The 26,244-nt window shown below is 43.8% G+C and overlaps 3 protein-coding genes and 1 non-coding gene across 9 annotated transcripts in view; 2 read left to right on the top strand and 2 right to left on the bottom strand.

Moving 5' to 3' along the window:
- Positions 1-533: 533 nt before the first annotated feature.
- Positions 534-2,639, bottom strand: LOC115129692 (putative claudin-24). Its single transcript, XM_029660318.2, has one exon. The coding sequence runs from the start codon at positions 2,321-2,323 to the stop codon at positions 1,640-1,642; it is 684 nt and encodes a 227-aa protein (XP_029516178.1). The 5' UTR covers positions 2,324-2,639; the 3' UTR covers positions 534-1,639.
- A 1,587-nt stretch (positions 2,640-4,226) lies between these two features.
- LOC115129691 (H(+)/Cl(-) exchange transporter 4) lies at positions 4,227-14,204 on the top strand. The gene is made up of 14 exons (XM_029660317.2): positions 4,227-4,406; positions 5,143-5,303; positions 5,512-5,611; positions 5,881-6,068; positions 6,308-6,430; positions 6,597-6,803; positions 6,923-7,003; positions 7,168-7,440; positions 9,378-9,650; positions 10,233-10,419; positions 10,541-10,742; positions 11,009-11,205; positions 11,936-12,155; positions 12,862-14,204. The coding sequence occupies exons 1-14, from the start codon at positions 4,394-4,396 to the stop codon at positions 12,950-12,952; spliced, it is 2,316 nt and encodes a 771-aa protein (XP_029516177.1). The 5' UTR covers positions 4,227-4,393; the 3' UTR covers positions 12,953-14,204.
- A 1,897-nt stretch (positions 14,205-16,101) lies between these two features.
- LOC115129866 (CLIP-associating protein 1-B-like) overlaps positions 16,102-26,244 on the top strand; it is a 51,105-nt gene continuing 40,962 nt past the window's right edge. For 2 of the 6 annotated variants that reach the window (XM_065018769.1, XM_065018768.1), the window contains exons 1-8: positions 16,102-16,228; positions 16,889-17,453; positions 19,780-19,858; positions 20,065-20,168; positions 20,279-20,370; positions 20,479-20,554; positions 21,768-21,865; positions 22,041-22,111. In XM_065018769.1, coding sequence (XP_064874841.1) covers positions 17,259-17,453; positions 19,780-19,858; positions 20,065-20,168; positions 20,279-20,370; positions 20,479-20,554; positions 21,768-21,865; positions 22,041-22,111 — 715 coding nt within the window. In that variant the 5' untranslated portion in view covers positions 16,102-16,228; positions 16,889-17,258. Of the gene's footprint in view, positions 16,229-16,888; positions 17,454-18,916; positions 19,117-19,779; positions 19,859-20,064; positions 20,169-20,278; positions 20,371-20,478; positions 20,555-21,767; positions 21,866-22,040; positions 22,112-23,724; positions 23,823-26,244 lie in introns of those variants that run through there. The other 4 variants (XM_065018773.1, XM_065018770.1, XM_065018771.1 and 1 more) reach the window with 3 other exon arrangements.
- On the bottom strand, positions 19,315-19,444 carry LOC115130003 (U4atac minor spliceosomal RNA). Its single transcript, XR_003863722.1, has one exon. It is a non-coding gene; the product is annotated as a U4atac minor spliceosomal RNA (small nuclear RNA).

Here is a 26,244-nt window from a genome sequence, read left to right as displayed (position 1 = left end):
AATAGTGCAGTACTTTTAACCAGCTCCCTATGGGTCCTGGTCAAAAGTAATGCACTGCATAGGGAACATGGTCTCATTTGGAGATGAAATTATAGCATTGAAATAGACAGGAAGTATTTTACGGCTGTTGTTTCCGCTTGGCCATGTAGGGAACCCTTGAGAAAGAGATTAATTTCTCAATGGGACTCACCTGGCTAAATAAATAAAGGAGAAATTATATTAAAAAATGAAGTATAAGAACTTGACCTGCCTGAGCAAGCTTGTGTGTAATGGGCGATGTCCAGGAAATCTGACATTCCTCACATTACACATCATTATTCTGATGTTCATTAACTCCAGCTTAGCCCAGGAGCCAAGACCGAAATCAGCGGGAATTAGACTTCAGCTCCGTTTCCACTGGACTTGGTCTGTCACCTCACCTTACTTAAACTCACTTCCTCATCGTTGCCTAGCAACAGTTTACGCTTATGTAACACAAGCAAGTGGTTTGTGAGCTTAGGAATGAATCATGGTCAGGTTTTTGTCAGGTTTTTTTTCTTTATTTGATAATATCAACTTTTTTTTATGTACAGATTTCTCCACACTATGGATATAACTGATATAGGATATGTAGCCCTGTGGCACTATGTCTGATCAATTCAGAGTCAGAACCACTACAGAGGAATATACAAGATAATGTATATAGATATATATATATCTGATATAATGTATGTGGTAAATCAGTAATATTGGCCTCTAACTAGAGAGAATGTATAGTGGAAATTTCAGCAGAAATGAAACAAATACAATCAGATCCTCAAATATCCATGAAGTCATTGTCTTGTCAAGTTGTTGCAATCAGGTCCTTATATTTCACAATTTAAAACACACATTTCCAAATACTTAGTACATTCCTCACATTAATTCTTACTTGCCTTCTACAATATAATGTTATACCTTTTCTCTTTGTTCTATTTACAATTTGTATGATTCATTATTCCTGTAATGCATTGTTGATTGAGTAACTGTGTAGGCTATAAGAAGGGATACAATTTTTAATGGCCTTGCTAGTGAGAAATCAGCTTCATTCAATCTGGCTTCATGGCCTTGCTAGTGAGAAATCAGCTTCATTCAATCAGGCTTCATGTAGTTATTGGACAATAATGATGACAGATGCTGTAAAAAATAATTTGTGTTGTGATAAGATATGATATCCAAGACAATCATTGACATTGACATACAGAATAATCAACCTTGGCCAGAATAGTTTACAGCCATTTCACAGACAAAATACTGCTTGTCATCAAATTCTCTGGCACCATTGCACACTATCTCTTACACAGTACCAAGGAAGAACTGGCAGCTTTAAAAGCTTTAGTCTCTTTGGTTCCATCAAGAATTTCTGTTTGATAAATGTAGGTGATATTTTTGCAAACATGACATGCACCAAACCCTTTTTGAGTGATTGAAATAAGTACCACCATTGTGTGCCAGTTCTGTCTTAGAATATGAAGAAAGATTTGTCCCAGCAAGAGTACTCAATAACTATAGCTAATGTAAATAAGCATGAAAAAGCTTTAGATAAGCATTGTTTTATTCACCATCGATAGAGAAAGGGCAGAGGCTACTGAGAATACTGTTCTCACTTCTCAATAGCTCATCAAACATATTCCATGGACCTCTTCCTATGTGGGGTATTGGTACTGTGTACGTGTGTATGTCTTCTCTGTAGCGGTATAGGCATCTGTAAGGTGCAGGGCTCCTCTTGAAGGCACACGCAGGAGGTGACCAGCAGAGAGCCAGCCACCAGGTGTAGAAACCCCGCCGTCCAGCCACAGAACAGGGCATCCCCAAACTCCCAGCGCGGCACAATGGCCGGCACGGCCTCATCAAAGAACCGCATGACCGTCAGGTGAGCGATGTAAGACACAGGTATGAGACCCAGTATCCCTGCGACCAAGCACAATATCCCCCCCAGCATCTTCATCAATCTCTTCACCCTCAAACCCTCAGACCCCTGGTTGCAGCTGTTGATCCAGTAGATTCCAGGAATGGCTAGCAGGAGACCCAGGAGGCCCGTGGCCACTGTTACACACATGAGGATCCGGGCTAGTTTGATGTCCGGAGGCAGGCCGAGGAGGCTGTCATAGGGTCTGCACTCCAGAATTCCAAGGTCCTGCACCACACATGTCTCCCACAGGCCCAGCTCGTAGCTCTCCGCGGGCAGCAGGTCGGTGGACAGGGTCAGCCAGGTGGACATGATGGTGGTGGCAAGCGAGCAGATCCAGGCACCAATAGAGAAGAAGACCCCGAGGAGTTCCATAGCGCACACCCCCGGATCCATAGTGCTGCCCACTCTGAGTGGCCACTCTCTGGCTCCCGAGCTGCCTGCTCTGCCTGTCTCTCTGTGCCACAGTCAACTGCAGCCAGGACTCCTGACTGCTTCTCTCTGCTCCTGTCCTTCTGAACTGCAGCCAGTTGAAGCGAGAGGAAGCCACAGCCAGTAGGTTCCGATCGAGGCTCAATTTGTTCAAAAGACCCTACGCCCAATTAGGGTTTACTACTACCAGCATGGTCTGGGAGGGAGTAACTTCTTCAAATGATCAGTAGCTCACTCACATGCATGCATCATCTGCAGTTGAGAGGAGGAAAGCAGCGACTTGATGACATGTTGCCCTCCCCTTGGAGGCTCGCTTCAGCCGCTGCTATACTCAGTGGTCAGGAGAGAGTGACTGAGTGAGAGTCAGACGCATTGAACTACGGCATCATTCAGATCTATGGTGATTTCCACACACACAGTGAGGTTGTAGCCTAACGCAGGAGGCTTTTAAAATGCAGACAGGATGTTATACAAATACTGATTTATTTCACAAAACGTACACACACACACACACACACACACACACATAGGGGTGTTGTGAGGATTGGGGGATAGTGGGGGCATAATGGAGGGAGGCATAATGATTCTCATCTGGAACAATTTAGCATTTTTCAAACACCTGAAAGAACCTTTCTCTGCAATCTAGAGCCATAATCATAATGCCTAATTCTATGTAAAAAAAATATTATATTACAGAGAAACAGCAAAAGATTTTTGTGTTTTGATTTATACATCAAGAAGGAATCAATAGGCTACATAGCTTGATCAAGTTATACTGAACAAAAATGTAAACGTAACATGCAACAAACAAAACAAACAATGTTACTGTTCATATAAGGAAATTAGTCAATTCAAATGAATTCATTAGGCCCTAATCTATGGATTTCACATGACTGGGCAGGGGCGTAGCCTTGGGAGGGCATAGGCCAACCCACTGGGGGGCCAGGCTGAGCCAATCAGAATGAGTTTTCCCTCACAAAAAGGGCTTTATTACAGACAGAAATACTCATCAGTTTCATCAGCTGTCCGGGTGGCTGGTCTCAGACGATCCCGCAGGTGAAGAAGCTGGATGTGAAGGTTCTGGGCTGGCGTGGGTTACACGTGGTCTGCGCTTGTGAGGCCGGTTGGACTTACTGATAAATTCTCTTAAACGACGTTGGAGACAGTTAATGTGCCCTTTATGGGCATGACGCCACTGAACACACACACACATGGTGAAAAGGCTATTTCTTCTCACTACCTAGCTTTGTCTCTTTAGAAACTGTGGGGCCCCATGGAGTGTTGCCAGGGAGATGAGATTAAGTAAGAATAAAACTGACTGTGTGTACCTTTTTAAAATAAGGCTGATGGAAATGGGAGAAGACATCAGATTCTTTGGTTGCTATGCCAACTCAAAAGACAAAACAAGCTATGCTGCTACTTGGGCATTGACATGTCATCTATAGATTTAGGAGGCTGAATTGATCAAATACATTCAATAGCCTGTTTATGAAGTGCTATTTTAAAGAAATCAAGTGATTGTTTTACTATACAGAGGTACTCAAAGTGGTGCATTTATTTGATGTGGAACAATATCTGGTGATACGTTCCTTTTTCCTTGTATCAGATCTCTGACATACAGAGCTTGTGACCCAAGTAGGAGGCTGAATATGCAGGCCATGTCAAGGAGAGAAGAACAAACATTTTCAACACACAATAGTACACAAATGACCCTCTTTATAGAGGCGGTCTGGTGGTCTCTCTGAGTGAACAGTAGCCTACGCACTGACATGAATGAACGGATTAAAAGAAAAATGTTTTTTTTTTCAGCCACACGGTGTCACTATTTCACTACTCACAATTCCACCTTCATGCATTGACAGGTTGAGCAAATGCATTGTGGGAAGCAGAAATCTATGACGTCCTCTTCTCTCTTTTCCAAATAGGTTTGGCCGGCGATAACCTAACACAGTATCAAAATGCATTCAATATTGATGATTATATAGCTAAGAGATATTAGATGTCTTTATTTTGAGGAGTCGGGTTGTGTGAACAATGGACGGAGACGGTAAGCATGCATTTCATAGCATGTCTAATAATGTCATAATTAATAAAGGTTGACGCATATCTGGCCAAATCTTAACTAGAATTAACGTTAACATTATTGGTCTCATTACATCCATATCTACTTGCTATAGCTAGCTATATCTAATAGCTACATGAAGGCATATGTCGCTGTCACTGATCAATGATTTGTAATTCAGTATTCATGCATGGCCCTCAAGTAGCTAGCCTACTCTTGTATTCTTGACTGCTCAGTAGCGTTACTGTTTTCACTGCTTCTGCATCCCCCAGAGGGGAAAAAAACATCACAGAATTATAGCGACCATTTATCCAAGTAAGCTGCTAATGTAGTTATGTGCAATAAAATGCTAATAAGAACATACAAATAGGGCCCACTGTCTGCCCTGGACAAATGTCCAAACTGAAGCTAAAACTTGGACACAGTATCATAAGGTCTGTCTGGTGATCCGAATCCAAAGAATTACAATTTTATACATCTCATGGGCATTATTGGCTGCATAGTGCTTCATACCGTGTTGAGAATCAGAGACCTGCCTTGGCTGGGTTCGAGGTCTCTTCAACCTCTTGTCTGTCTGTGTCTTTTAGAGGGGTTGTGATAAAGCAGAAGTTTATCTCTGTTGGACATGTGTGAAGGTCTTCATTAGACAATAAAAAACAGGCATGTGTGAAGGCCTTCATTAGACAAATAAAACCAAATCTTATTTTGTCTCTCTGTCCAGGGGCCAGCAGTACTGGGGCCACTCCCTCAGAGGAGATGAATGGTACTGGGAATCTGATGGACTTCCTGGACGAGCCCTTCCCTGACGTCAGCACCTACGAAGACTTCCACACCATTGACTGGCTCCGGGAGAAGTCACGCGACACAGACCGCCATAGGAAGGTGAGGGGAGCACACACCCCCACACCCAGCTCTACACTCTAAGCATTTTCTTCTTCTTCCTCCCCAGAGGATATAATTCTTCTTCCTCTTCTTCAGAATCGTCATCACCATAGAAAAACTCTTGATGTCCACCTGATTATCTTAACCTGATGATCCGTTGAATCTGCCACTGATGGTTGATTGATGGTTGATTTGATGGTTGTTCTAGATCACCACCAAGAGTAAGGAGTCTTACTGGGAGCTGATTAAGAGTCTTCTGGATGCCTGGTCAGGATGGGTGGTGATGCTGCTCATAGGAATGCTCACAGGTAGGAACCGAAGAGACATCCTGCAAAAAGTCTGACCTCTTTGGTACCGCTCTAGTCTCTTGTAGTACGGCGCACATGAGATTTGCTTCTGGGTGCCGGGATTCATACTGCACACATATGACATGACACGTGGCTCTCTTAACAAACAATCAAAAGTCACACAGCCAGAGTTGTGAAATACCACGTCTGGTTTGAATCCTTTTGATAGGCTTGTCTGTTCCCTTGCTTAGTGTGATCTGTGATCTCGTGCTGTATGTCCTCCCGTGTAGGTACGCTGGCTGGAGTGATCGACCTGGCTGTGGACTGGATGACCGACCTGAAAGAAGGGGTGTGTCTGTCTGCATTCTACTACAGCCATGAGCAGTGCTGCTGGACCTCCAACGAGACCACCTTCGACGACAGAGACAAGTGTCCGCAGTGGCAGAAGTGGGCCGAGCTGATGACCGGTCACTCTGAGGTCAGCAGATCAATAACCGTTAACCAGACCTCCTCTTGATTTTAAAGCCACAGTACTGACTTTGCGTTTTACCCCGAAGAACGGCAGCCGTCACGTGGCTAGATAAAGGGGTGTGGCTTGGGGAAATGTAACCACTCTCAGTTTCTGAGGTTTATCTTGGTGTTTGTTGTGGTAGCGGGTGGGATGATTGTGTACCAGGTCCTTAAACCCATATATCTCACCTGTTCTTGTTTCTCCAGGGTGCCGGGGCGTATGTGTTGAATTACTTCCTGTATGTGTTGTGGGCGCTGTTATTCTCTTTCCTGGCTGTGTCTCTAGTAAGAGTCTTTGCCCCCTACGCCTGTGGGTCAGGTATTCCTGAGGTGAGTTTTTTTGAAATGGTAGCGTTCACAAATAGAAAATAACCGCGCCTATAGTATTTGAAATACTTCGTTTTCATTGGCTGAAAAGAGTGTGCATTCATTTTCGATAACTGCACAGTTGCAAAGGTTATCACAGTGAGGGGACGCTGTGTGTCGTCTTGTGTAGATCAAAACCATCCTGAGTGGGTTCATCATCCGGGGGTACCTGGGGAAGTGGACCCTGTTGATCAAGACGGTAACCCTGGTCCTGGCTGTGTCCTCCGGGCTCAGCCTGGGGAAGGAGGGGCCCCTGGTCCACGTGGCCTGCTGCTGTGGTAACCTCTTCTGCTCCCTGTTCTCTAAGTACAGCAAGAACGAGGGCAAGCGCAGAGAGGTACAGTAATAGCCCATTACACTCCCATTTTTGCGGAAATAATACAATTTGGGGAAATTGGAACAATTTTAAAGTATTTAGTTGTAGTCTGAATGCAACGCGGCTTGTCATTTGTGCAGGTGTTATCGGCTGCTGCTGCTGCTGGGGTGTCAGTGGCTTTTGGAGCTCCGATTGGAGGAGTTCTCTTCAGCCTGGAGGAGGTGTTGTATACTTAAGTCCGTTATACATCACCTGCTGTGTCCATTCAATCAAATGTCATCCCACTTCCAGATATGTCACTGTTACTCTTTTTGATCCATTGCCTTTGAAACGCTAAAGTGTTTCAGTTGAACTGCCGTCGGTATGTAATCTCTGTCCTCTTCAGGTGAGTTACTACTTCCCACTGAAGACTCTGTGGCGCTCCTTCTTCGCTGCGTTGGTGGCGGCCTTCACCCTGCGCGCCATCAACCCGTTCGGGAACAGCCGTCTGGTCCTGTTCTACGTGGAGTACCACACCCCCTGGTACATGGCTGAGCTGGTCCCCTTCATCCTGCTGGGGGTGTTCGGGGGCCTCTGGGGAACCCTCTTCATCCGGGGGAACATCGCCTGGTGTAGGAGGAGGAAGACCACTCTGCTGGGGAAGTACCCCGTCCTAGAGGTAACTAACTGGGCCACCCTATTCCCTGGCCTATATAGGGCACTACTTTTGACCAGGACCCATAGGGTGGTTCTTCCATTGAGTTACTTGTTACTAGCACTGATTTAGAAGATAGGCCAAATCACAATCTACTATCTTAGTTGAATGCCCTAATTGTACAGTTGAAGTCGGAAGTTTACATACAACTTAGGTTGAAGTCAGTAAAACTTGTTTTCCAACCACTCCACAAATTTCTTGTTAACAAACTATAGTTTTGGCAAGTCGGTTAGGACATCTACTTTGTGCATGACACAAGTCATTTTTCCAACAATTGATTATAGACCGATTATTTCACTTATAATTCACTGTATCACAATTCCAGTGGGTCAGATGTTTACATACACAAAGTTGACTGTGCCTTTAAGTATATCATGGCTTTAGAAGCTTCTGATAGGCTAATTGACATAATTTGAATCAATTGGAGGTGCACCTGTGGATGTATTTCAAGGCCTACCTTCAAACTCAGTGCCTCTTTGCTTGACTTCATGGGAAAATCAAAAGAAATCAGCCAAGACCTCAGGAAAAAAACTGTAGACCTCCACAGGTCTGGTTCATCCTTAGGAGCAATTTCCAAACGCCTTAAGGTACAACATTCATCTGTACAAATAATAGTACGCAAGTTTAAACACCATGGGACCACGCAGCCGTCATTCTGCTCAGGAAGGAGACGCCTTCTGTCTCCTAGAGATGAACGTACTTTGATGCGAAAAGTGCAAATGAATCCCAGAACAACAGCAAAGAACCCTGTGAAGATGCTGGAGGAAACGGGTGCAAAAGTATCTATATCTCCAGTAAAACGAGTCCTATATCGACATAACCTGAAAGGCCGCTCAGCAAGGAAGAAGCCACTGCTCCAAAACCGCCATAAAAAAGCCAGACTACGGGTTGTAACTGCACGTGGGGTTAAAGATTGTACTTTTTGGAGAAATGTCCTCTGGTCTGATAAAACAAAAATATAGCTTTTTGGACATAATGACCATTGTTATGTTTGGAGGAAAAAGGGGGATGCTTGCAAGCCGAAGAACACCATCCCAACTGTGAAGCACGGGGGTGGCAGCATCATGTTGTGGGGGTGCTTTGCTGCAGGAGGGACTGGTGCACTTTACAAAATAGATGGCAACATAAGGAGGGAAAATAATGTGGATATATTGAAGCAACATCTCAAGACATCAGTCAGGAAGTTAAAGCTTGGTCACAAATGGGTCTTCCAAATGGGCAATGACCCCAAGCATCCAAAGTTGTGGCAAAATAGCTTAAGGACAACAAAGTCAAGGTATTGGAGTCGCCATCACAAAGCCCTGACCTCAATCCCGTAGAAAATGTGTGGGCAGAACTGAAAAAGTAAATGTGAGCAAGGAGGCCTACAAACCTGACTCAGTTACACCAGCTCTGTCAGGAGGAATGGGCCAAAATTCACCCAGCTTATTGTGGGAAGCTTGTGGAAGGCTACTCAAAATGTTTGACACAAGTTAAACCATTTAAAGTCAATGCAACCAAATACTAATTGAGTGTATGTAAACTTCAGACCCACTGGGAATGTGATGACAGAAATAAAAGCTGAAATAAATCATTCTCTCTACTATTATTCTGACATTTCACATTCTTAAAATAAAGTGGTGATCCTAACTGACCTAAGACAGGGAATTTTTACTAGGATTAAATGTCAGGAATTGTGAAACTGAGTTTAAATGTATTTGGCTAAGTTGTATGTAAACTTACGACTTCAGCTGTAGCTAAGTTGCTCTGGATAAGAGCAACTGCTAAATGACTCAAATGTAATGCCAGTTTCTGCTTCTTGCTTTTTGGGATCTTTGCCGGTTTACTGTAAAGCACCTTGTGAGAACTGCTGATGTAAAAAGGGCTTCATCAATAAACGTGATTGATTTGATTGACTTAAGGTGATCGTGATAACGGGTATCACCGCGGTCCTGGCGTTCCCTAACCCGTACACGCGGCGCAGCACCAGCGAGCTTATCTCCGAGCTATTCAACGACTGCGGTGCGCTGGAGTCCTCTCAGCTGTGTGACTACGTTAATAACCCCAACATGAGCCGTCCGGTGGACGACATCCCAGACCGCCCTGCTGGACCCGGGGTCTACAGCGCTCTGTGGCAGCTGGCCCTGGCTCTTATCTTTAAGATAGTTATTACGATCTTCACCTTTGGCATGAAGGTCAGTATGCTGTACGGCATGGCTAGATGGGGGTTATGATAGCTGACGTAAGCAGCTATGAAATGTTACCGAACTGCTTATGAATGCATTATGTATGAGATATGAAAATGTTAGGTCCTTTTATGTAGGTGCCCTTCAAATAAAGTGTTGCCACGTTTTGATCCCAGATATTGTGAGTAGGGTCACCGTGCTCTTGGGTGATTGTTGTGTTCAGATCACCTCTCAACCGTGTTGTTTTATGTCTTCTGTGTTGTCTTCAGATCACCTCTCAACCGTGTTGTTTTATGTCTTCTGTGTTGTCTTTAGATCACCTCTCAACCGTGTTGGTTTATGTCTTCTGTGTTGTCTTCAGATCACCTCTCAACCGTGTTGTTTTATGTCTTCTGTGTTGTCTTTAGATCACCTCTCAACCGTGTTGTTTTATGTCTTCTGTGTTGTCTTCAGATCACCTCTCAACCGTGTTGGTTTATGTCTTCTGTGTTGTCTTCAGATCACCTCTCAACCGTGTTGTTTTATGTCTTCTGTGTTGTCTTCAGATCACCTCTCAACCGTGTTGTTTTATGTCCTCTGTGTTGTCTTCAGATCCCGTCTGGGCTGTTTATCCCCAGTATGGCTGTGGGGGCCATCGCTGGGCGAATCGTAGGCATCGCTGTGGAGCAGATGGCCTACCATCACCACGACTGGATCATCTTTAAGAACTGGTGTCGTCCCGGAGCCGACTGTGTTACCCCAGGCCTCTACGCTATGGTGGGCGCTGCCGCATGTCTGGGTGAGTTATCATCAGGGTTGTGTTCATTAGGCACCAAACGGAAGAAGACAGACTGAAACAGAGAGGAATTCCTCTATAAAATAAACACTCAGGTCATCAACTTTTGTTTTGTTGTTTATAGGAGGTGTGACCCGGATGACCGTGTCCCTGGTGGTCATTATGTTTGAGCTGACCGGTGGTCTGGAGTACATCGTCCCCCTCATGGCCGCAGCCGTCACCAGTAAGTGGGTAGCGGACGCCTTTGGGAAGGAGGGTATCTACGAGTCCCACATCCAACTCAACGGCTACCCCTACCTGGACGTCAGGGACGAGTTCACGCACAGGTATTACGGGATACATATTAGGAACTTTGTCATTCCTCCTCCTCAGTGGAGGAGCCTCACACCTCCCCTAGTCCAAGTCTCAACCCTGCAGTAGTCAAGAGTCAACCCTTCTCAAAGGGCTGGTTTTACCAGACACAAATTAAGCATAGTCCTGAACTAAAAATATATTTCAATGGAGATTCTCCATGCTTTTGCTTCCAGGAGTTGGATTAATCTGTGTCTGAGAAACGGACCCTAAGAATTCCCAATATGTGATCCGTACACAGGACCCTGGCCACGGATGTGATGCGTCCCAGGCGCAGTGAGCCCCCCCTGGCCGTGTTGACCCAGGACAGCACCACGGTGGAGGACGTGGAGACGCTCATCAAGGACACCGACTACAACGGCTTCCCTGTGGTCGTGTCCCGAGAGTCAGAGCGCCTCATCGGCTTCGTCCAGCGCAGGGAACTCACTGTGGCCATCAGTAAGACATTAACCCTGGCTCTCACGCGCACACACACACATTTTAAATACTTTATTCAAATCCACAAATCACATTACGATCAAGAAAGATTCAAACATTTCGAAGGTATTGGATGCATAGACACTTAAGATACAAAAAGCACGTTCTCCATACAGCTAGGATGCCCGTAACAGCTGTAAGAGAACAGTACCTTGCTAATTGCTTTGCTCAAGTCTTAAACGGGCCTGCAATCTAAAGGCCATGTACTGTAAGCCTACAGTATGCAACGTGGCCGAGGCTGCCAAATATCAGTGCTACCGACATGCACTCATATCCAAGGCTGTGCATACGTGATATGAGGGGCTTGTATTTAAGAAGCTTTTCAGCAAAGGCCCACTCCATCCAACAATCAAATGAGAAACCCACTTCCAAAATGACCTCCTCTCTCTGGCCTCCCTCGACAACATCAATGTCTAGGGTACTAATAAAGGTTCCATTTAACGAAAAATTATATTAGGTTGTTTTCACCGTGAAATGACAGGCTAAATATTTAAAAAAATGTTTGGAGAACGTGAATTGTAAGTTGTGATCAATAGCTACTGTAAGTCCCATATAAAGCCATCAGCATGTGTTGAGCAATACTGTATTTAATGTGTCGGTTCATTATCATCTGTTGTCTGAGGAGCCACAGCTGATATTTCACCCTCTCTCTCTCTCTCTCTCTCTCTCTCTCTCTCTCTCTCTCCCTCAGAGACTGCCCGTCAGAAGCAGGACGGGGTGGTGAGCAGCTCTGTGGTCTACTTCACGGAGGACAACCCCCAGGTGGCCGAGGCCTGCGACCCCCAGCCCCTGAAGCTGCGGCGCATCCTCAACCTCAGCCCCTTCACCGTCACGGACCACACCCCCATGGAGACCGTGGTGGACATCTTCAGAAAGCTGGGCCTCCGACAGTGTTTGGTCACCAGAAGCGGGTGAGTCTGTCATCAGTCAATGAACCAATCAAACATAGTCTTCGTCCACCAGATGAGTTTAGAATGTATTATGTTGCAGTCATCGAGCAGTTTCCCATGAGCGACATACAGTCCAGGGCCCCGTTTTCCCGATAGCGATGGAATTTAGGCTTACGACTGTTTTAACAACGGACCTTTCCTACAACGGCCCGTACAATGTAACGAATACGTTTCCCAAAACACCACCCAGATAGAACGTTCGCTAAATACGTTGTTGATGCATTAGCGCAATAATAATGGGATCGAAAGAAAGACGGCGCTGCTTTCGGATCAGCGTTCTCCCTTTCAAATCTTACCTTAACATTAGAATTATTCCACAACACTGACGACAGATCAGCTCCCATGAGATATTATCACCTATGGCAACAAATATTAAATTGTCTTCTAATTCTAATGCTTACCCTGTAACAATGCACTAAATCGAGTGCAACTTTAGTAACGGTGGCTTTGGGAAACAGCTCAGAGATTTAAGGATGCTCCTTTTGAAGGTTCTAACAATAAACTTAGCCTTGAGATGCTTTTGGGAAAACGGGCACACTATTCTAAAAGTAGGCTCATTTTACTTTGGTGTTAGATTTATGAAGACTATAGACTCTGTTGAATCATTCCGAGGTTTATTGGATGGTGGAATGATTTCTATTTTGTTTTGCCCCCCCCCCCCTTCTAGGCGTCTGTTGGGCATCATCACTAAGAAGGATGTCCTCCGTCACATGGCCCAGATGATGAACCAGGACCCAGAATCCATCATGTTTAACTAGTTGCCCAAGAAGAAGAAGCTGTATTATCCACAGCACCTCTTTGCCCCTCCCCTCCCTTAGACTGTAAATAGTGAAACGCTACTGTAACCTGTAATGAAGAAAAGTCACCTCTCAAATACAGGCCCCCAGTGTTTAGAATGTAGGGATGGAGCAAGAGGGGTGAAGAAAGAGGGGGATCAGGACTAAGATGGATAAATGCAACAAAGAATGAATAAAGGGGGGGTGTAAGGACGAAGGGGAGGATGAATGAAGAGGGTGTGAGGACCAGGAAAGAGGGATCAAGAGGGCGGGGTGGAGGAATAGGGGTGTGAGGACCAAGATGGAGAGATGCCGGAAGAGAGGTGTCAATCATGGCAAGGAGGGAAGCATCTTATGTCTGGGAGGAGTATGTTTTAGTTTGATGTGCTGCTGACGCCATATTTCTGTTTTCAGTGACGCTTCAAGGCCGACTGCAACTGACTTCAGTGTAAGTTGTCAATGTTAAGTTGGTGGCCCTTAGAACCCATTGTTCCCAGGGTATGTTTCACATGTTGATGTTACTTTGACATTTGCGGCTTCTCAAATGTTTCTCAATATTGAACTGTAATAACATAGTTTTAACACTGGTACTGTATGTATTTGCTAGAAGACCGCGTATCATGTCAATTGATTTAGTTTATCCAGGATATGTTTTTTTTTTTTGCAATAAAGAATGCACTTTGGAAGAAAAATAGCTGAACCAGAAAACACCACCAAGTACAATGTTTTTCTTGTTACTTTATAGTTCTCACTCCATGCTGTCCCTCACCAGTTTCATAGGTTTTGTTTTAATATGCCGAGGGAATGTATTGTGGAAAACAACTGTGGAACTATTGAACCTGCCTCACTTCCGTTTTGTTTGTTTTATCCTATGCTTGTCAGTCCTGACGAGCCACTGTGGTTGTGGATTTAGCCACACTAGGTTCTCTTTGTCATTTCATACCGAAAGATAATTCAATTTTTATTCATATCTTTTCAAATCCATCCATCCATTGTTACTACTCTTGAGAAACTATCAATTTGTCATTATCTCAAGCAATTGAACACTACTGTAGTTTATATTTATTATTCTAATATGAGCTGGTCAACATTACTGTAACTTGGAACTGGTACAGAAAACGGATATTAGCACTTTTGTTGGTGTTTGTAAATAACGTCTAAGTGATGCACAATATACTATTTGCAATGTACGCAGTTCTGACATTAAATAAAAGGGACGTTGTGTCAACAAGGATGAGATTGTATTTCTGTAATTGTATTATATAACATAGATACAAAGTTTAAGACATAATTAAATTGCGGGAGGCATATGATACTCATCACATGCTAGTAATATCTTTGTCATATGTGAGGTTGAAACACAAGGAACCCAGACAAATGAATAATCGAGGGTTGCTATAATAAACTTATCAAAGATAATTCCCATGCTTGTTCAATGAACCATAAACAATTAATGAACATGCACCTGTGGAACGGTCGTTAAGACACTAACAGCTTACAGATGGTAGGCAATTAAGGTCACAGGTATGAAAACGTACGACACTAAAGAGGCCTTTCTACTGACTCTGAAAAACACCAACAGAAAGATGCCCAAGGCCCCTGCTCATCTGTGTGAACGTGCCTTGGGCATGCTGCAAGGAGGCATGAGGACTGCAGATGTGGCCAGGGCAATAAATTGCAATGTCCGTACTGTGAGACGCCTAAGACAGCGCTACAGGGAGACAGGACAGACGGCTGTAACAACACCTGCACAGGATCGGTACATCACAGGTACAGGTACAGGATGGCAACAACTGCCCAGTTACACCAGGAACGCACAATCCCTCCATCAGTGCTCAGACTGTCTGCAATAGGCTGAGAGAGGCTGGACTGAGGGCTTGTAGGCCTGTTGTAAGGCAGGTCCTCACCAGACATCACCGGCGACGTCACCTATGGGCACAAACCCACCGTCGCTGGACCAGACAGGACTCCCGCTGTGCATTACAGGAAAGACATCCTCTTCCCTCATGTGGTACCCTTCCTGCAGGCTCATCCTGACATGACCCTCCAGCATGACAATGCCACCAGCCATACTGCTCGTTCTGTGTGTGATTTCCTGCAAGACAGGAATGTCAGTGTTCTGCCATGGCCAGCGAAGAGCCCGGATCTCAATCCCAGAGCACGTCTGAGACCTGTTGGATCGGAGTGCGAGGGCTAGGGCCATTCCCCCCAGGAATCATTCCCCCCAGAAATGTCCGGGAACTTGTAGGTGGAAGAGTGGGGTAACATCTCAAAGCAAGAACTGGCAAATCTGGTGCAGTCCATGAGGGGGATAGGACTGCAGTACCAGCTACAGATTGTTACTTTTGATTTTGACCCCCCCCCCCCCCCCCATGTTAAGTTTGCTGAAAATAAACGCAGTTGATAATGAGAGGACGTTTCTGAGTTTAGGTTCTATTATCTATTATTTAGGTTCTACTGACAAACAGGTTATGGTCACATAATTTTTTAAAAGAGGACCAAGTTCTAAGATCAGGTCATCCCATAACAGCCTGCTTTGACACCTGTGCTGTTTTAAAATTCAAATAGGGTTATTTACACATAGTGTTTTATTATAAATAAAACTGAAACTATTTGAGATACAACACACTGTACAAACTCTTAATTGTCAGTGTTACTGTTTTGCAATGAAATATTTGAAAGTGAGAGATAGCTTTCAGTAATAGACAGCAGAGGGCACTACCTTGAGCCTGGGGCGCCAGGGTAGCCTAGTGGTTAGAGCGTTGCACTAGTAACCGAAAGGTTTCTAGTTCGAATCCCCGAGCAGACAAATTACAAATCTGTCATTCTACCCCTGGACAGATAGCTGAGGGGTTGTAGGTTTCTAGGCCGTCATTGTAAATAAGAATTTGTTTTGAACTGACTTGCCTAGTTAAATAAAGGTAAAATAAACTGTTGTCGTGCAAACAAGCTACAAATGTATGACATTCATTGGAAATTATTACTGTAAAACAATGTAACCAAATAGCTAATGTAGCTAGCAGAACCTTTTTTAATAAACTGTTGCTAGCTAGATGATATCATCACGCATTGGATCGAGCTAGCTAGCAAGCTACATAACGTTTGCTGTGAGTACTGTACTTGGCTCCACGCATACAGTACGTGCGGGTTCATCGTCTGCTACTAGCTATAATACTCCTGTTGGAAGTCCAGTGTCCTGGCTCTTGATTTTTTCAGAACAAATCTGAATTGAGACGAGCGGCTGGATGCAGATGATTGGTAATTGGCTAACTAGATAGTTAATAATCCCTTGATACATTAGTGACAGGAATTGCTTAATGAGTTGACCGCTGATATTTGTTAGCATAATTTCAGTGTTTGCTGGTAGCTGATAGAGACAGTTAGCCAACGGAAGCTAGCTAGCTGGCTAGAGGTTCAGCGTTGATTTATAGCTTTAGCTGCATTTAATCAAACGTTAGCTAGCTAACTATTTAACACTACTGTTTTAACTACCTAGATAGTTATGTGTCTGTATAGCAAGTCATTCGTAATGTTTCAAGTTAGCTAGCTAGTCAATTTTGTTTAGCACAAATGCGACCTGGCTAGCTCTCGTTTACTAAGCTAGCCAGCTAGCATGGCTAAACCAATAACACTAGCTAGCAACTTTCACAACATGTGAAGTAGCTAGCTAACTAGCTCGGTAACTGACGTTAGCGAAGTAAATTCTGTATCGATGCTTCAATAAAAATGGGGCTTTATTGCTGTGTAACGTTCGTGTGTAATTCTCAGTTCAGTAGTCCACCTAAATACTATTGTTATTAACTAGCTACTCATTGTTACACTGACTGTAATTACACTGTGTTGCTTAGTTTGTGTTACAATGAGGTCTATTGTTTGCAGTACTTGTTATAATAGTTCTGTATCCCCTTTCTATTTTAGGTCTACAGGAAAGTGAAGAATTACTGAAGAATGAAGTACAATCATTTCAGCAATCCTCTTCTTCATCCTCAGTCCTCTTGTCCACAACTGATCATATTTGTAGTTTGATCTGGAACAGGAGTGACTTAAAACCCCTGGACAGCTCCTGACTGGACTCTGTTATCTCTGCATTCTTGACTTCCCCGTGATTTCAGCTCCACAGCATATTTTTGGGAAAAACATTACACACTTTCTGGGATATAGGAAAGTGTGTAATATATCTGGGATATAGGCCTACACTACACTTGAGATCTTCTCTGTGAGCAGACTAGGCCTATACATTTTTCCTTGTCTCGTGATATTGTGGGCGTTATACCATTGGTGAGACACTATGGAGTGGAATATGGAGTACTGTATGGAACAGGTTATGCAGAAGGACCTGGGTAGGAGACTACAGGTGGGCCAGGACATCATAGACTCCATCCTGGACAAGGACAAGTCCCAGGTCCTGGAGCAGGACCAGACCATGCTGGACAGAATGGTGGATGGTGTCGCTACCAACTGGGTCAACTCCAGCAATTTCAAGGTATGGGATGGCACTGTCACAGGCAGCCAAAAACTTGCTGCTATAACCATAAGGTGAAAGTGGCTGGTGTAACACAAGTGTAGGAAAGAATCTGTCACTCACTGGGACATAATTCAGCAATGGTGTGTGAGACTCACCTGGGGGGAGAATATAACCTACAGGCCCAGTGTCTTCAAACGTCACACAAAGGCTTGCTGTGCATAATATTAGGTGAATTGCTTTATAGGCCTACTTCATGTCAGTGATGAACTGACCAGTGGGTTAGCTCCTGATGACCCGTTGATGGCCGCTTGGTACAATGGGGCTTTTAATAGCTGGTTGTCATAAAGAACAGTGCAGAATGAGGTGGATGGACTCTAAACCACTTGGTGTCTGTGATCCCTGTGTATCCTAGTACTCTGCTAATTTGAAGGTCTTCTTGACCCCCAGATTCCACCAAAGTAGATCTCACCTTGTCAGTCCTAGATAAGATGTGATTGGGATTCATCAGATGTAGCCTAAGCCTAGCTAGACTACATGTCCAGCAAACCAAAACATTACATCACCCACCCATTCTTTCACTGTTAGGTCTTCAGCCTCAGCACAGGCACAAACACAAGATGAAGGCTGAGCGGTAAGGAATTCATTCTTCACCAAGGGGACGGTTATCTGTTTGGTGGCCTGAATCCTTTGTGTTTGATCTGTATCCACTCGAGACAGTATTCCCCTAGGGACATTTGTCCTGCAAACTCTAGCTAACTACAACATCACTGGACTGCGGAAAGGCTATAGTATAATATGGGACCCTGATGTTATCAGCAGAGCAGACAATTCGGCCCAGCTATTCAAACTCCACAAATGCTCAGCCAGACTGTCAGGGGTCAGAGTCTCTAACTGCTTCTTCCATGTAAACATTGAGGTGGCGGAGCGGGACACTATCAACACTACACCTTCTTTTTCTCATGCTCTGATGTTGAGCAATCTATCGACTGAGCTCGAGCACGGGGTTCGCTTGCTTTGATTTGTCTGTGCTTTCAGGCTGGAGCTGACCTCTGAACTCTGTGTGTGATGAAGGGAGAAGCCATGTCAACAACTCTGCTGCCACACACACACGCGCACTCACACGCATAGAAAAAGCTTACCTCTCTCGCAGCGAATCAGAAAGCTGCACCCTGTGCTGCTCTAGAAACCGTGTCCCCTTCAATCAGAGTGATTACTCCGAGAGAACAGTACAGTAATGGGGACATGGATTCCCACGGCGATAGCGGTGAGCTTATTTTACAAACTATCATTAGGCTACCCCAGATGAGACCCAGTTTGTCTGGTGTCTATCTACCAGAGCTGGCCCCCACAAGTAGAGGGGAGGAGAATGCCACATATGAATGACTAAGAATCAATGAATAGGCTAAACCCCTACGTGAAGAATGATCAGGATTTAGTTGATTTTTTTCTTTTTGCTTGCTTCTGTCATTGCCCTACTAGTAAAGACCAGTTCGTTTTTACTATCAGCGCCAGAAGTGCTGTGTTTTTGTTTCAGCATCAGATGGGAGTAGGTTGAAAGCTGTTGATGAAGAAGGAAAGGAAGGCAGGCCTAGTCAAACACTGCAGGACTTTCAGAGGGAGGGGGCACTGCAGCAGGCTCACAGCTCTACACAGCTGTTGACGGACAACCTGTTCTGAAATGGTGTGTTTTTGTGTCCTGTCACTTCTGAATAGACTTCAGCACCTTTTTTTTAATGTCAATTAAAGCTATTAACACATTTTTTATATTATTAATTTGTTGTTACAACCAGCAATAGTGTTGTATGTGCAATGTGAATGTATCCACTAGGGGACATAAGACAGCAGGAAATGGTTCTCTTTCTACAAATATAAACCCTGAGGTTCCAAAAATTGCACCACAGCCCAAGCAAGAAGCTCAGGTGATGCGAAGGTGTTGATTATGGTGTTAGCAGGGATACTCTCACTACACGTTCATTGAGTGTCCCATACCACCCCAAGACAAGGAAAGTTACCTTCCCTAGTGCCAGCCAAGACCTAATCAAATCTCAAAGTGTTTTCCGACATGGTTAATATTTTATTTTCTACTGTAGTCCTACAGCAGCATCAGTACGTCGTTACAATATATATTATTTGTGTTTGAGGGCTTCCTTTGCTTTTAAACATTTAATAAAGGGAACAAAAGCAAGATTTTTCACATTACCCACAATCCTTTGCAACAGAACTTTTTTTTTTTTTTTTTAATGTTGTGCATTCTTTCTCAAAATGTCTATCATTTATGCTTTTGTTGAATAGCCTATGTTATTTAGTTAGTATTTACATTTTTTATTTTGATCTTCATTCTTAGGTGGCTTTGTTGGGAATGGACATACTCTCAGCTTTAGTAACGAGACTACAGGAACGGTTTAGGACACAGATTGGAACTGGTAAGCTATCCCTGGCAATTGTATGCATTCCAACAAATGTTTATGATTCATCGTTTTCTTCAGTCAAAATCAAATCAAATTTTATTGGTCACATACACATGGTTAGCAGATGTTAATGCGAGTGTAGCGAAATGCTTGTGTCCTTGTCACCTTGAGTTGTTGTCACAAAATTCATATCTTTGTCCTTGCCTTCTTCCTCCCATTAGTTTTGCCGAGTTTGATAGATCGACTAGGCGACTCAAAAGACCAAGTCAGAGACCAGGACCAAGCTCTTCTACTAAAGATCATGGACCAAGCTGCTAACCCACAGGTAATGTTAGCACGTACTGTAGACTCACCTACGTGTTAGTATAGAAAATAAATGTTTAATTATTGAAGAAAACGGACTACAATAAATGTTTTATTTGTATTTATTTGCAGTATGTATGGGACCGAATGTTAGGAGGATTCAAACACAAGAACAACAGGACCCGGGAGAGTGTCTGCATTTGCCTTATCGCCACGTTAAATGTGTAAGTTCATAATAGCCAGGAATGGTTTAAACGTACTATTTCATCTGTTTTGTCTTACACATTCTTTGTGTGCTTTAAAAAATATATAAAATGCTCTTCTCCTTACAGATATGGAGCTCAAGGCTTGACCCTCAGCAAAATTGTCCCCCACATATGTAATCTTTTAGGAGACCCTACAAGTCAGGTATAGTTACATTATTTTAGACTATTCAATTATACTGAACAGAAATATATAAACGGAACAATTTTAACGATTTTACTGAGTTACAGTGCATATCAGGAAAATCAAGTCAATTGAAATAAATTCATTAGGCCCTAATCTATGGATTTCACATGACTAGGCAGGGGTTCAGCCATGGGTGGGCCTGGGAGGCAGTAGGCTCACCCACTTGGGAGCCAGGCCCAGCCAATCAGAATGAGTTTATCCCCACAAAAGGGCTTTATTACTGACAGAAATACTCCTCGGTTTCATCAGCAGTCCTGGTGGCAGGTCTCAGACGATCCCGCAGGTGAAGAAGCCAGATATGGAGTTCCTGGGCTGGCGTGGTTACAAGTGGTCTGCGGTTGTGAGGCCAGTTAGACGTACTGTCAAATTCTCTAAAATGATGTTTGAGGTGGCTTATGGTAGAGAAATTACATTTTTTATTCTCTGGCAACAGCTCTGGTGGACATTCCTGCAGTCAGCGCGCCTCCCTAAAAACTTGAGACATCTGTGGCATTGTGTTGTGTGACAAAAGTGCACTTTTTAGCGTGTCTTTTTATTAACAGGGATGTAAACAAATTTGTGCACACAATTTGAGAGAAATATGCTTTTTGTGCATTTGGAAAAATTCAGGTATATTTTATTTCAGCTCATGAAACATGGGACCAACACTTTACATGTTGTGTTTATATTTTTGTTTTGTATACATTGTGGTATTAAACTGGATTTTAGCTTTGACAACAGCATTATTGGTGTTTTAGAACTCTCTGGTGGTTGACCAAACAGTGTTACAGATTCCATGTGAACTTATCAGACTTCAGTATTTTCCTGATACCTCATGTCTGTTTATTCCTTTGCAATTAGCCTGTTTTGTAGACTTTTTCAAAAGGCTTTGCTCTGTCTCCGGTCATCACGCACTTCAACAGCATTTCCCACTTCCTGTCGGGAACAGGAAGCTGTGTCCATGGACCTCTCTTCCTGTACTGATATAGTGCCAGCCATCTTTTATCATTGTCCGTTTCATATGCACAACTATATTGACTATTAGTCAACAAGAAAGGATTTCTGTCTTTTTTACATTTCATTTTATGCTCATTCCTGACAAATGATTATGTCTGCAGAGTCGAGCGGTTAGTGGGCAGACCGATGAGTGAAGCCGTGTGAAATGTCTCCTGTTTTATTTCCTGACACACAGGTGCGAGACGGGGCCATGAACTGTCTTGTTGAAATCTACCGACACGTCGGGGAGCGGGTGCGGATGGACCTGGGGAAAAAGGGACTGCCACAGTCACGGTACCTTCATCCTCTGTTGTGTTTCCGATACCAAGGCTTTCTGTGGGAAGTGCAATTCCCATGACCCAGTTCTCTGCTATCACCAGGGAGCCTGACTGTCTGCTTTTAGGCTTGCGCCTCCTCATAAATGTATGATGATGCCTTTAAAACAATATACTCTCTTTTGTCTTTCCAGGTTGAATGTCATTTTCAGTAAATTTGATGAAGTTCAAAGATCGGGGAACATGATCCTGTCCCCTGTCTCAGGTAAGCACAGTACTTCCTTTGCTCTCACTGTTGTACATTCCCTCTATCCAACAACTCATGGAAACATTCCTCCCTTTCCATTGAGCTTTGTTATATTGAAACGTTCTGGTGTAGTGCAAGCAGCGCCTGGGATTATGACTATGCTTAGGGAGTTGATGGGGATCTCCTATCCAATCTGGGCCCATATCAATAAAGCATCTCAGAGTATGATTGCTGATCTAGGATCAGTTATTTGGTTTTTAGATCACCATGCATCAAATTATACACGGCTGCTATCTTCATTTGATCACTGCTGTTGCAGAGAATTTTCCTGCCCAGCATGAAATGCCACTTGTAGTGTATTTGAGGTTTAAAAAGGCTTCTAAAGTTGGTCATCAGCCCCTACGAACGTGTCTATTAATGATGATGCACATAATAATTCACATTTCCTGTTGCTGCAGGATTATTTTCCTGCTGTGAGAAACTGGTCAAATTAAGATGAGACGTATGTACAGGTGGGGACCTGATCCTAGATCAGCACTCCTACTCTCAGACGCTTTGTGGATACAGAACCTGGGCTCAGATCACTCAGAGCTGGACAGAAAACCAACATCGGAGAAACCAGTTCCGTGTCTAGGCTCTCAGAAGAGAACAGTTAGTATGCATTGAGCAGTCTCTCTGCAGAAATGCAGGGTTGCAGGCAGGGGGTCAGATTCTCCTTTCAGCTGCTCTCTATTGGACAAGTTCTTGGTATTCTGCGCACAGGGTAGGGCCTTGCCCTGAAGCAGCAGTATTGTGGCAGGACCGGCTGATATCGGAGCTGTGTCCCTTTGTTGCTTAGGCCGTATCATGTTCGTCTCCACAGGCCTGTTAAGTCTGGGACATAAAGGTTCTACTAATTGCTGTGGTCACGAGGCTTCACTTTCATCACAAGAGTTCACCCTGTAGAGATTAGACTCGAGCTGCTGTAATCTCTGCTTTCATTGAGCAGGCTGAACGACTTCATATCAAACCTGAGCAAATTGGCCAAAGCAAGGTGTCATGCTGGTTCTTTTATGGTAATGCCTCATTGACGTCATCGACCGACATCTCATTGGCGTTTTCTAGTCACCTAGTGGGGCAAAGAAAGGGGAAAACCCTTTGCTGTCGACACAGTTTTTTCTCCCCCTGTGCGGCTCGAAGGTTAACCAGGCATAAAGGCAATGCCTTGGCCTTGCCTCTTTACCACACCAGATACTTCAAAGGGATGCCTCTCCTGTGCAGCTGACAGCTCATGAAATGTCAACTGTCCAGGCAAGTGGAAAGAACCTCTCTCTCTGCCCTGGAATCCTGTGTCCTACTCATTTGGTACCAACCCGATTGAAACGGGGAGGTATTACATCTGAATTTGTCCAATGAGAAACACTCATTTTCATGTATTTTTTTTATGGCGTGCACTAATTAATACTGGATTTGAATCTGGGCTGGTGAAGGGAAAGGTAGAGAGCCTAGGAAGAGGCAGCAACACAAGGGACTCTGCCGCAGGCTCTTATTTCGGAGAAGAGAGTGGTGTCATTTTGTCGTCCGTGCGGTCACAAGACCTAGCTAGAGGGGAGGGGAAGGAGTAGCCCGGAGTACAGTAGGTAGACACAATAGAGCAGAGACAGACGGCAGTGTTTGTCCTTATTGCTCACTGTTACTTAGCTCTGTTTAGTGTGTGGAATCAACAGCCCTGCTATGACCACAGGAGAAGGTATGGATCTCTTTTCACTCTACAAAGTATAGCTACTGCGTGGGTAGATGAGCTATAGTCGTGTTTGCCTTGGGATTATTAGCCTATGTTATGACTATGCGTATGGTGTTTACCGGTGGCCTCCGTAGGTACATGAAAGGAAGCGATGTTGGTGAGAACCGCAGGAGATTTCATACAGGATGTTTCTCTTTCTTTCATTTCTTTATAAAGGAAATAGTTTGGGCTATTTATGTTACTGTTTTTGACATTGTTGAAACATTATACGAAGATGATGTTAGATACAAGGCAAATTAGGCCTGGTTCATTTAGCTCATATTCCTCCCCTTTGGAGAACTTGGACACGTGTCTTGGTCAGAAGAAAGAGAGGAGGACTGAATGTTACTTCTGTCTACCTCCTCATCACTTCCTTGTTGCCAGTAGCCAGTCAATTAAGGTGCCCACTGTGCTCTGTGAATACTTGTGAACCACAAATTATAAATTGGGGGCACTGAATGACTGGCAGAGGTGCCTATTGTCGGTAGGGTAGAGTTACAGCTAGCTAGTGCTTTCATAATATTTAGTATTTTTTGTATTTTATTAGGCTCCCCAATTAGCTACAGGCAAACCTGCAGCTACTCTTCCTGGGGACCATACAAAACGTAAAACCTGACATATTACATAACATTAACAGACAATTCCACTGAACTACAGAACTACATTAAGCAACATATTACATAACATTAATAGACAGGTACAGAACTAAATCAATTCAAATACATAACAACATTACAATACATAGCATTAATAGACATGAAGTACATACATTTAAAATAAGAATACACACACTTTCATATTGTTATGCCTTAGCAAACCATGCAATAATAACGGCTACGCTGCATTCATTCATTTTGTTACAGTTTCTTACTGTTACAATTGCAGGTCCTGATCCTAATCTCTCAGAACCAGTTGTTCTGCAAACACTGGCGAGAATCTCACAACATTAGGAACCCGTTTTGAAGTCAATACTATTCATAATGATAACGTGATTCATAGATTCTGCTGAATGCAATTGCACCGAAAACGGCAATGGAGATGCTACAATTCCTCCAGCCAAGGCTTCGACCACAGTTTTTCACCCCAGCAACTGTGCCGTTCAGCTCTTAAATGAGCTACAGATGGCGTTTCCTCCCCGTTCAAGGCTTCAATTGAATCCTTCACCTCAGCAACCGTGTTGGAGTTTTCTCCAGCCAGCCAGAGTTGTCATTACTGTCAGAAGGGCTTCATCTACCTCATTCGCCTTGTCTTGTGCATAGAAATGAACCAAACCAAACATTTGCCCTGTTAGTCTACCGTGTTAGTCTACCGTGTTAGTCTACCGTGTTAGTCTACCGTGTTAGTCTACCGTGTTAGTCCACCACCCGTAAAGCCTTAGCTAAGGTTTAGTGCGTGGCCTTTTTGGATTTATTCGTCAAATGAACAAAGTCCTCTGATTTTTGGAGTTTCCTGTCCATTTTCATTTCCACACCACACTCACACCCAGTAGCATCCACCAGCCACACACAAGATAATAATACACTTTCATGAAACTTTGCTCTGCTGACTAACAGCAGTAAGCTGACCAGACTATCATATCATTTGGAGCAGTACATTCCTACTCTACCGAGGCCTTGCTTACAAATGCTTTCTCTGAGCATGCACTCTTGTCTTGATACCAAGGGCACATCCTATCTTTAACTGGAAATCCAAACACCAAATGTGCTTGCGAGGGAGATGCTACAGCTACTTAGGTCCGAGGCACTGTGGACTGCTGTTTTATTTGTTTTAAAAAAGCGACTTTTTCTGCTTGCTTCAGTGATCTGAGATGGCAGGGAGTTCCACGCTACAGTATCATGGCTCCTATATATTAGGGTGCGTTGCCTTGAATTCGTTTTGGGCTTCAGGGACTAAGAAGATACTTTTTGTCGCTTGCCTTGTGGGGTATGAATGTCTGTGTTAGTTGATTGAATAGACAGTTAGGAGTTTCAAAAACGTTAAGTGATGCAGACAATTTTCTTCTCTACTTTGAGCCAGGGAAGGTCAACATGCTGTTGACATTAGCACTCTTGGAACATTGCGAGACAAGACGTGCTGCCTGACCATATTACCGGGCAGGAGTCAAGATGCCATTCAAATCGAGCCTGTAGGACTTGTTTGATCAGTTGTGGTAACCTAGTCCTGACAGTTTTACAGTCTAAGGTGACACGGAGAAGTTTAGTTTTCACAACTTGTCCTATAGCCACATCTTTCATAACCAGATCCAGCTTAGGTCTACAGAAGGGGTCTCCGACAGGATGATCTCCAGGCCACCTATGAGTAGAGAGAAAAAGAGAATAATGTTTCTATTTGAAAGCCAGAAACAATTTTGTAGCTCTTGACGTTTCATATTTTTCAAGTGGCTCCCCTG

This window comes from Oncorhynchus nerka, linkage group LG5 (assembly GCF_034236695.1).
Source record: "Oncorhynchus nerka isolate Pitt River linkage group LG5, Oner_Uvic_2.0, whole genome shotgun sequence".
In the NCBI taxonomy this organism is placed as follows: domain Eukaryota; kingdom Metazoa; phylum Chordata; class Actinopteri; order Salmoniformes; family Salmonidae; genus Oncorhynchus; species Oncorhynchus nerka.
This window is presented reverse-complemented; position numbering and strand designations above follow the sequence as displayed.

What these genes read in the sequence shown, in the direction of transcription:
- LOC115129692 (XM_029660318.2), bottom strand. Translation starts at nt 2,323, where the DNA reads ATGGATCCGGGGGTGTGCGCTATGGAACTCCTCGGGGTCTTCTTCTCT.
- LOC115129691 (XM_029660317.2), top strand. An exon ending in TGATGACCGGTCACTCTGAG is followed by an intron (nt 6,069 to 6,307) that starts GTCAGCAGATCA and finishes TTGTTTCTCCAG; the next exon opens with GGTGCCGGGGCGTATGTGTT. An exon ending in GGGCGCTGCCGCATGTCTGG is followed by an intron (nt 10,420 to 10,540) that starts GTGAGTTATCAT and finishes TGTTGTTTATAG; the next exon opens with GAGGTGTGACCCGGATGACC.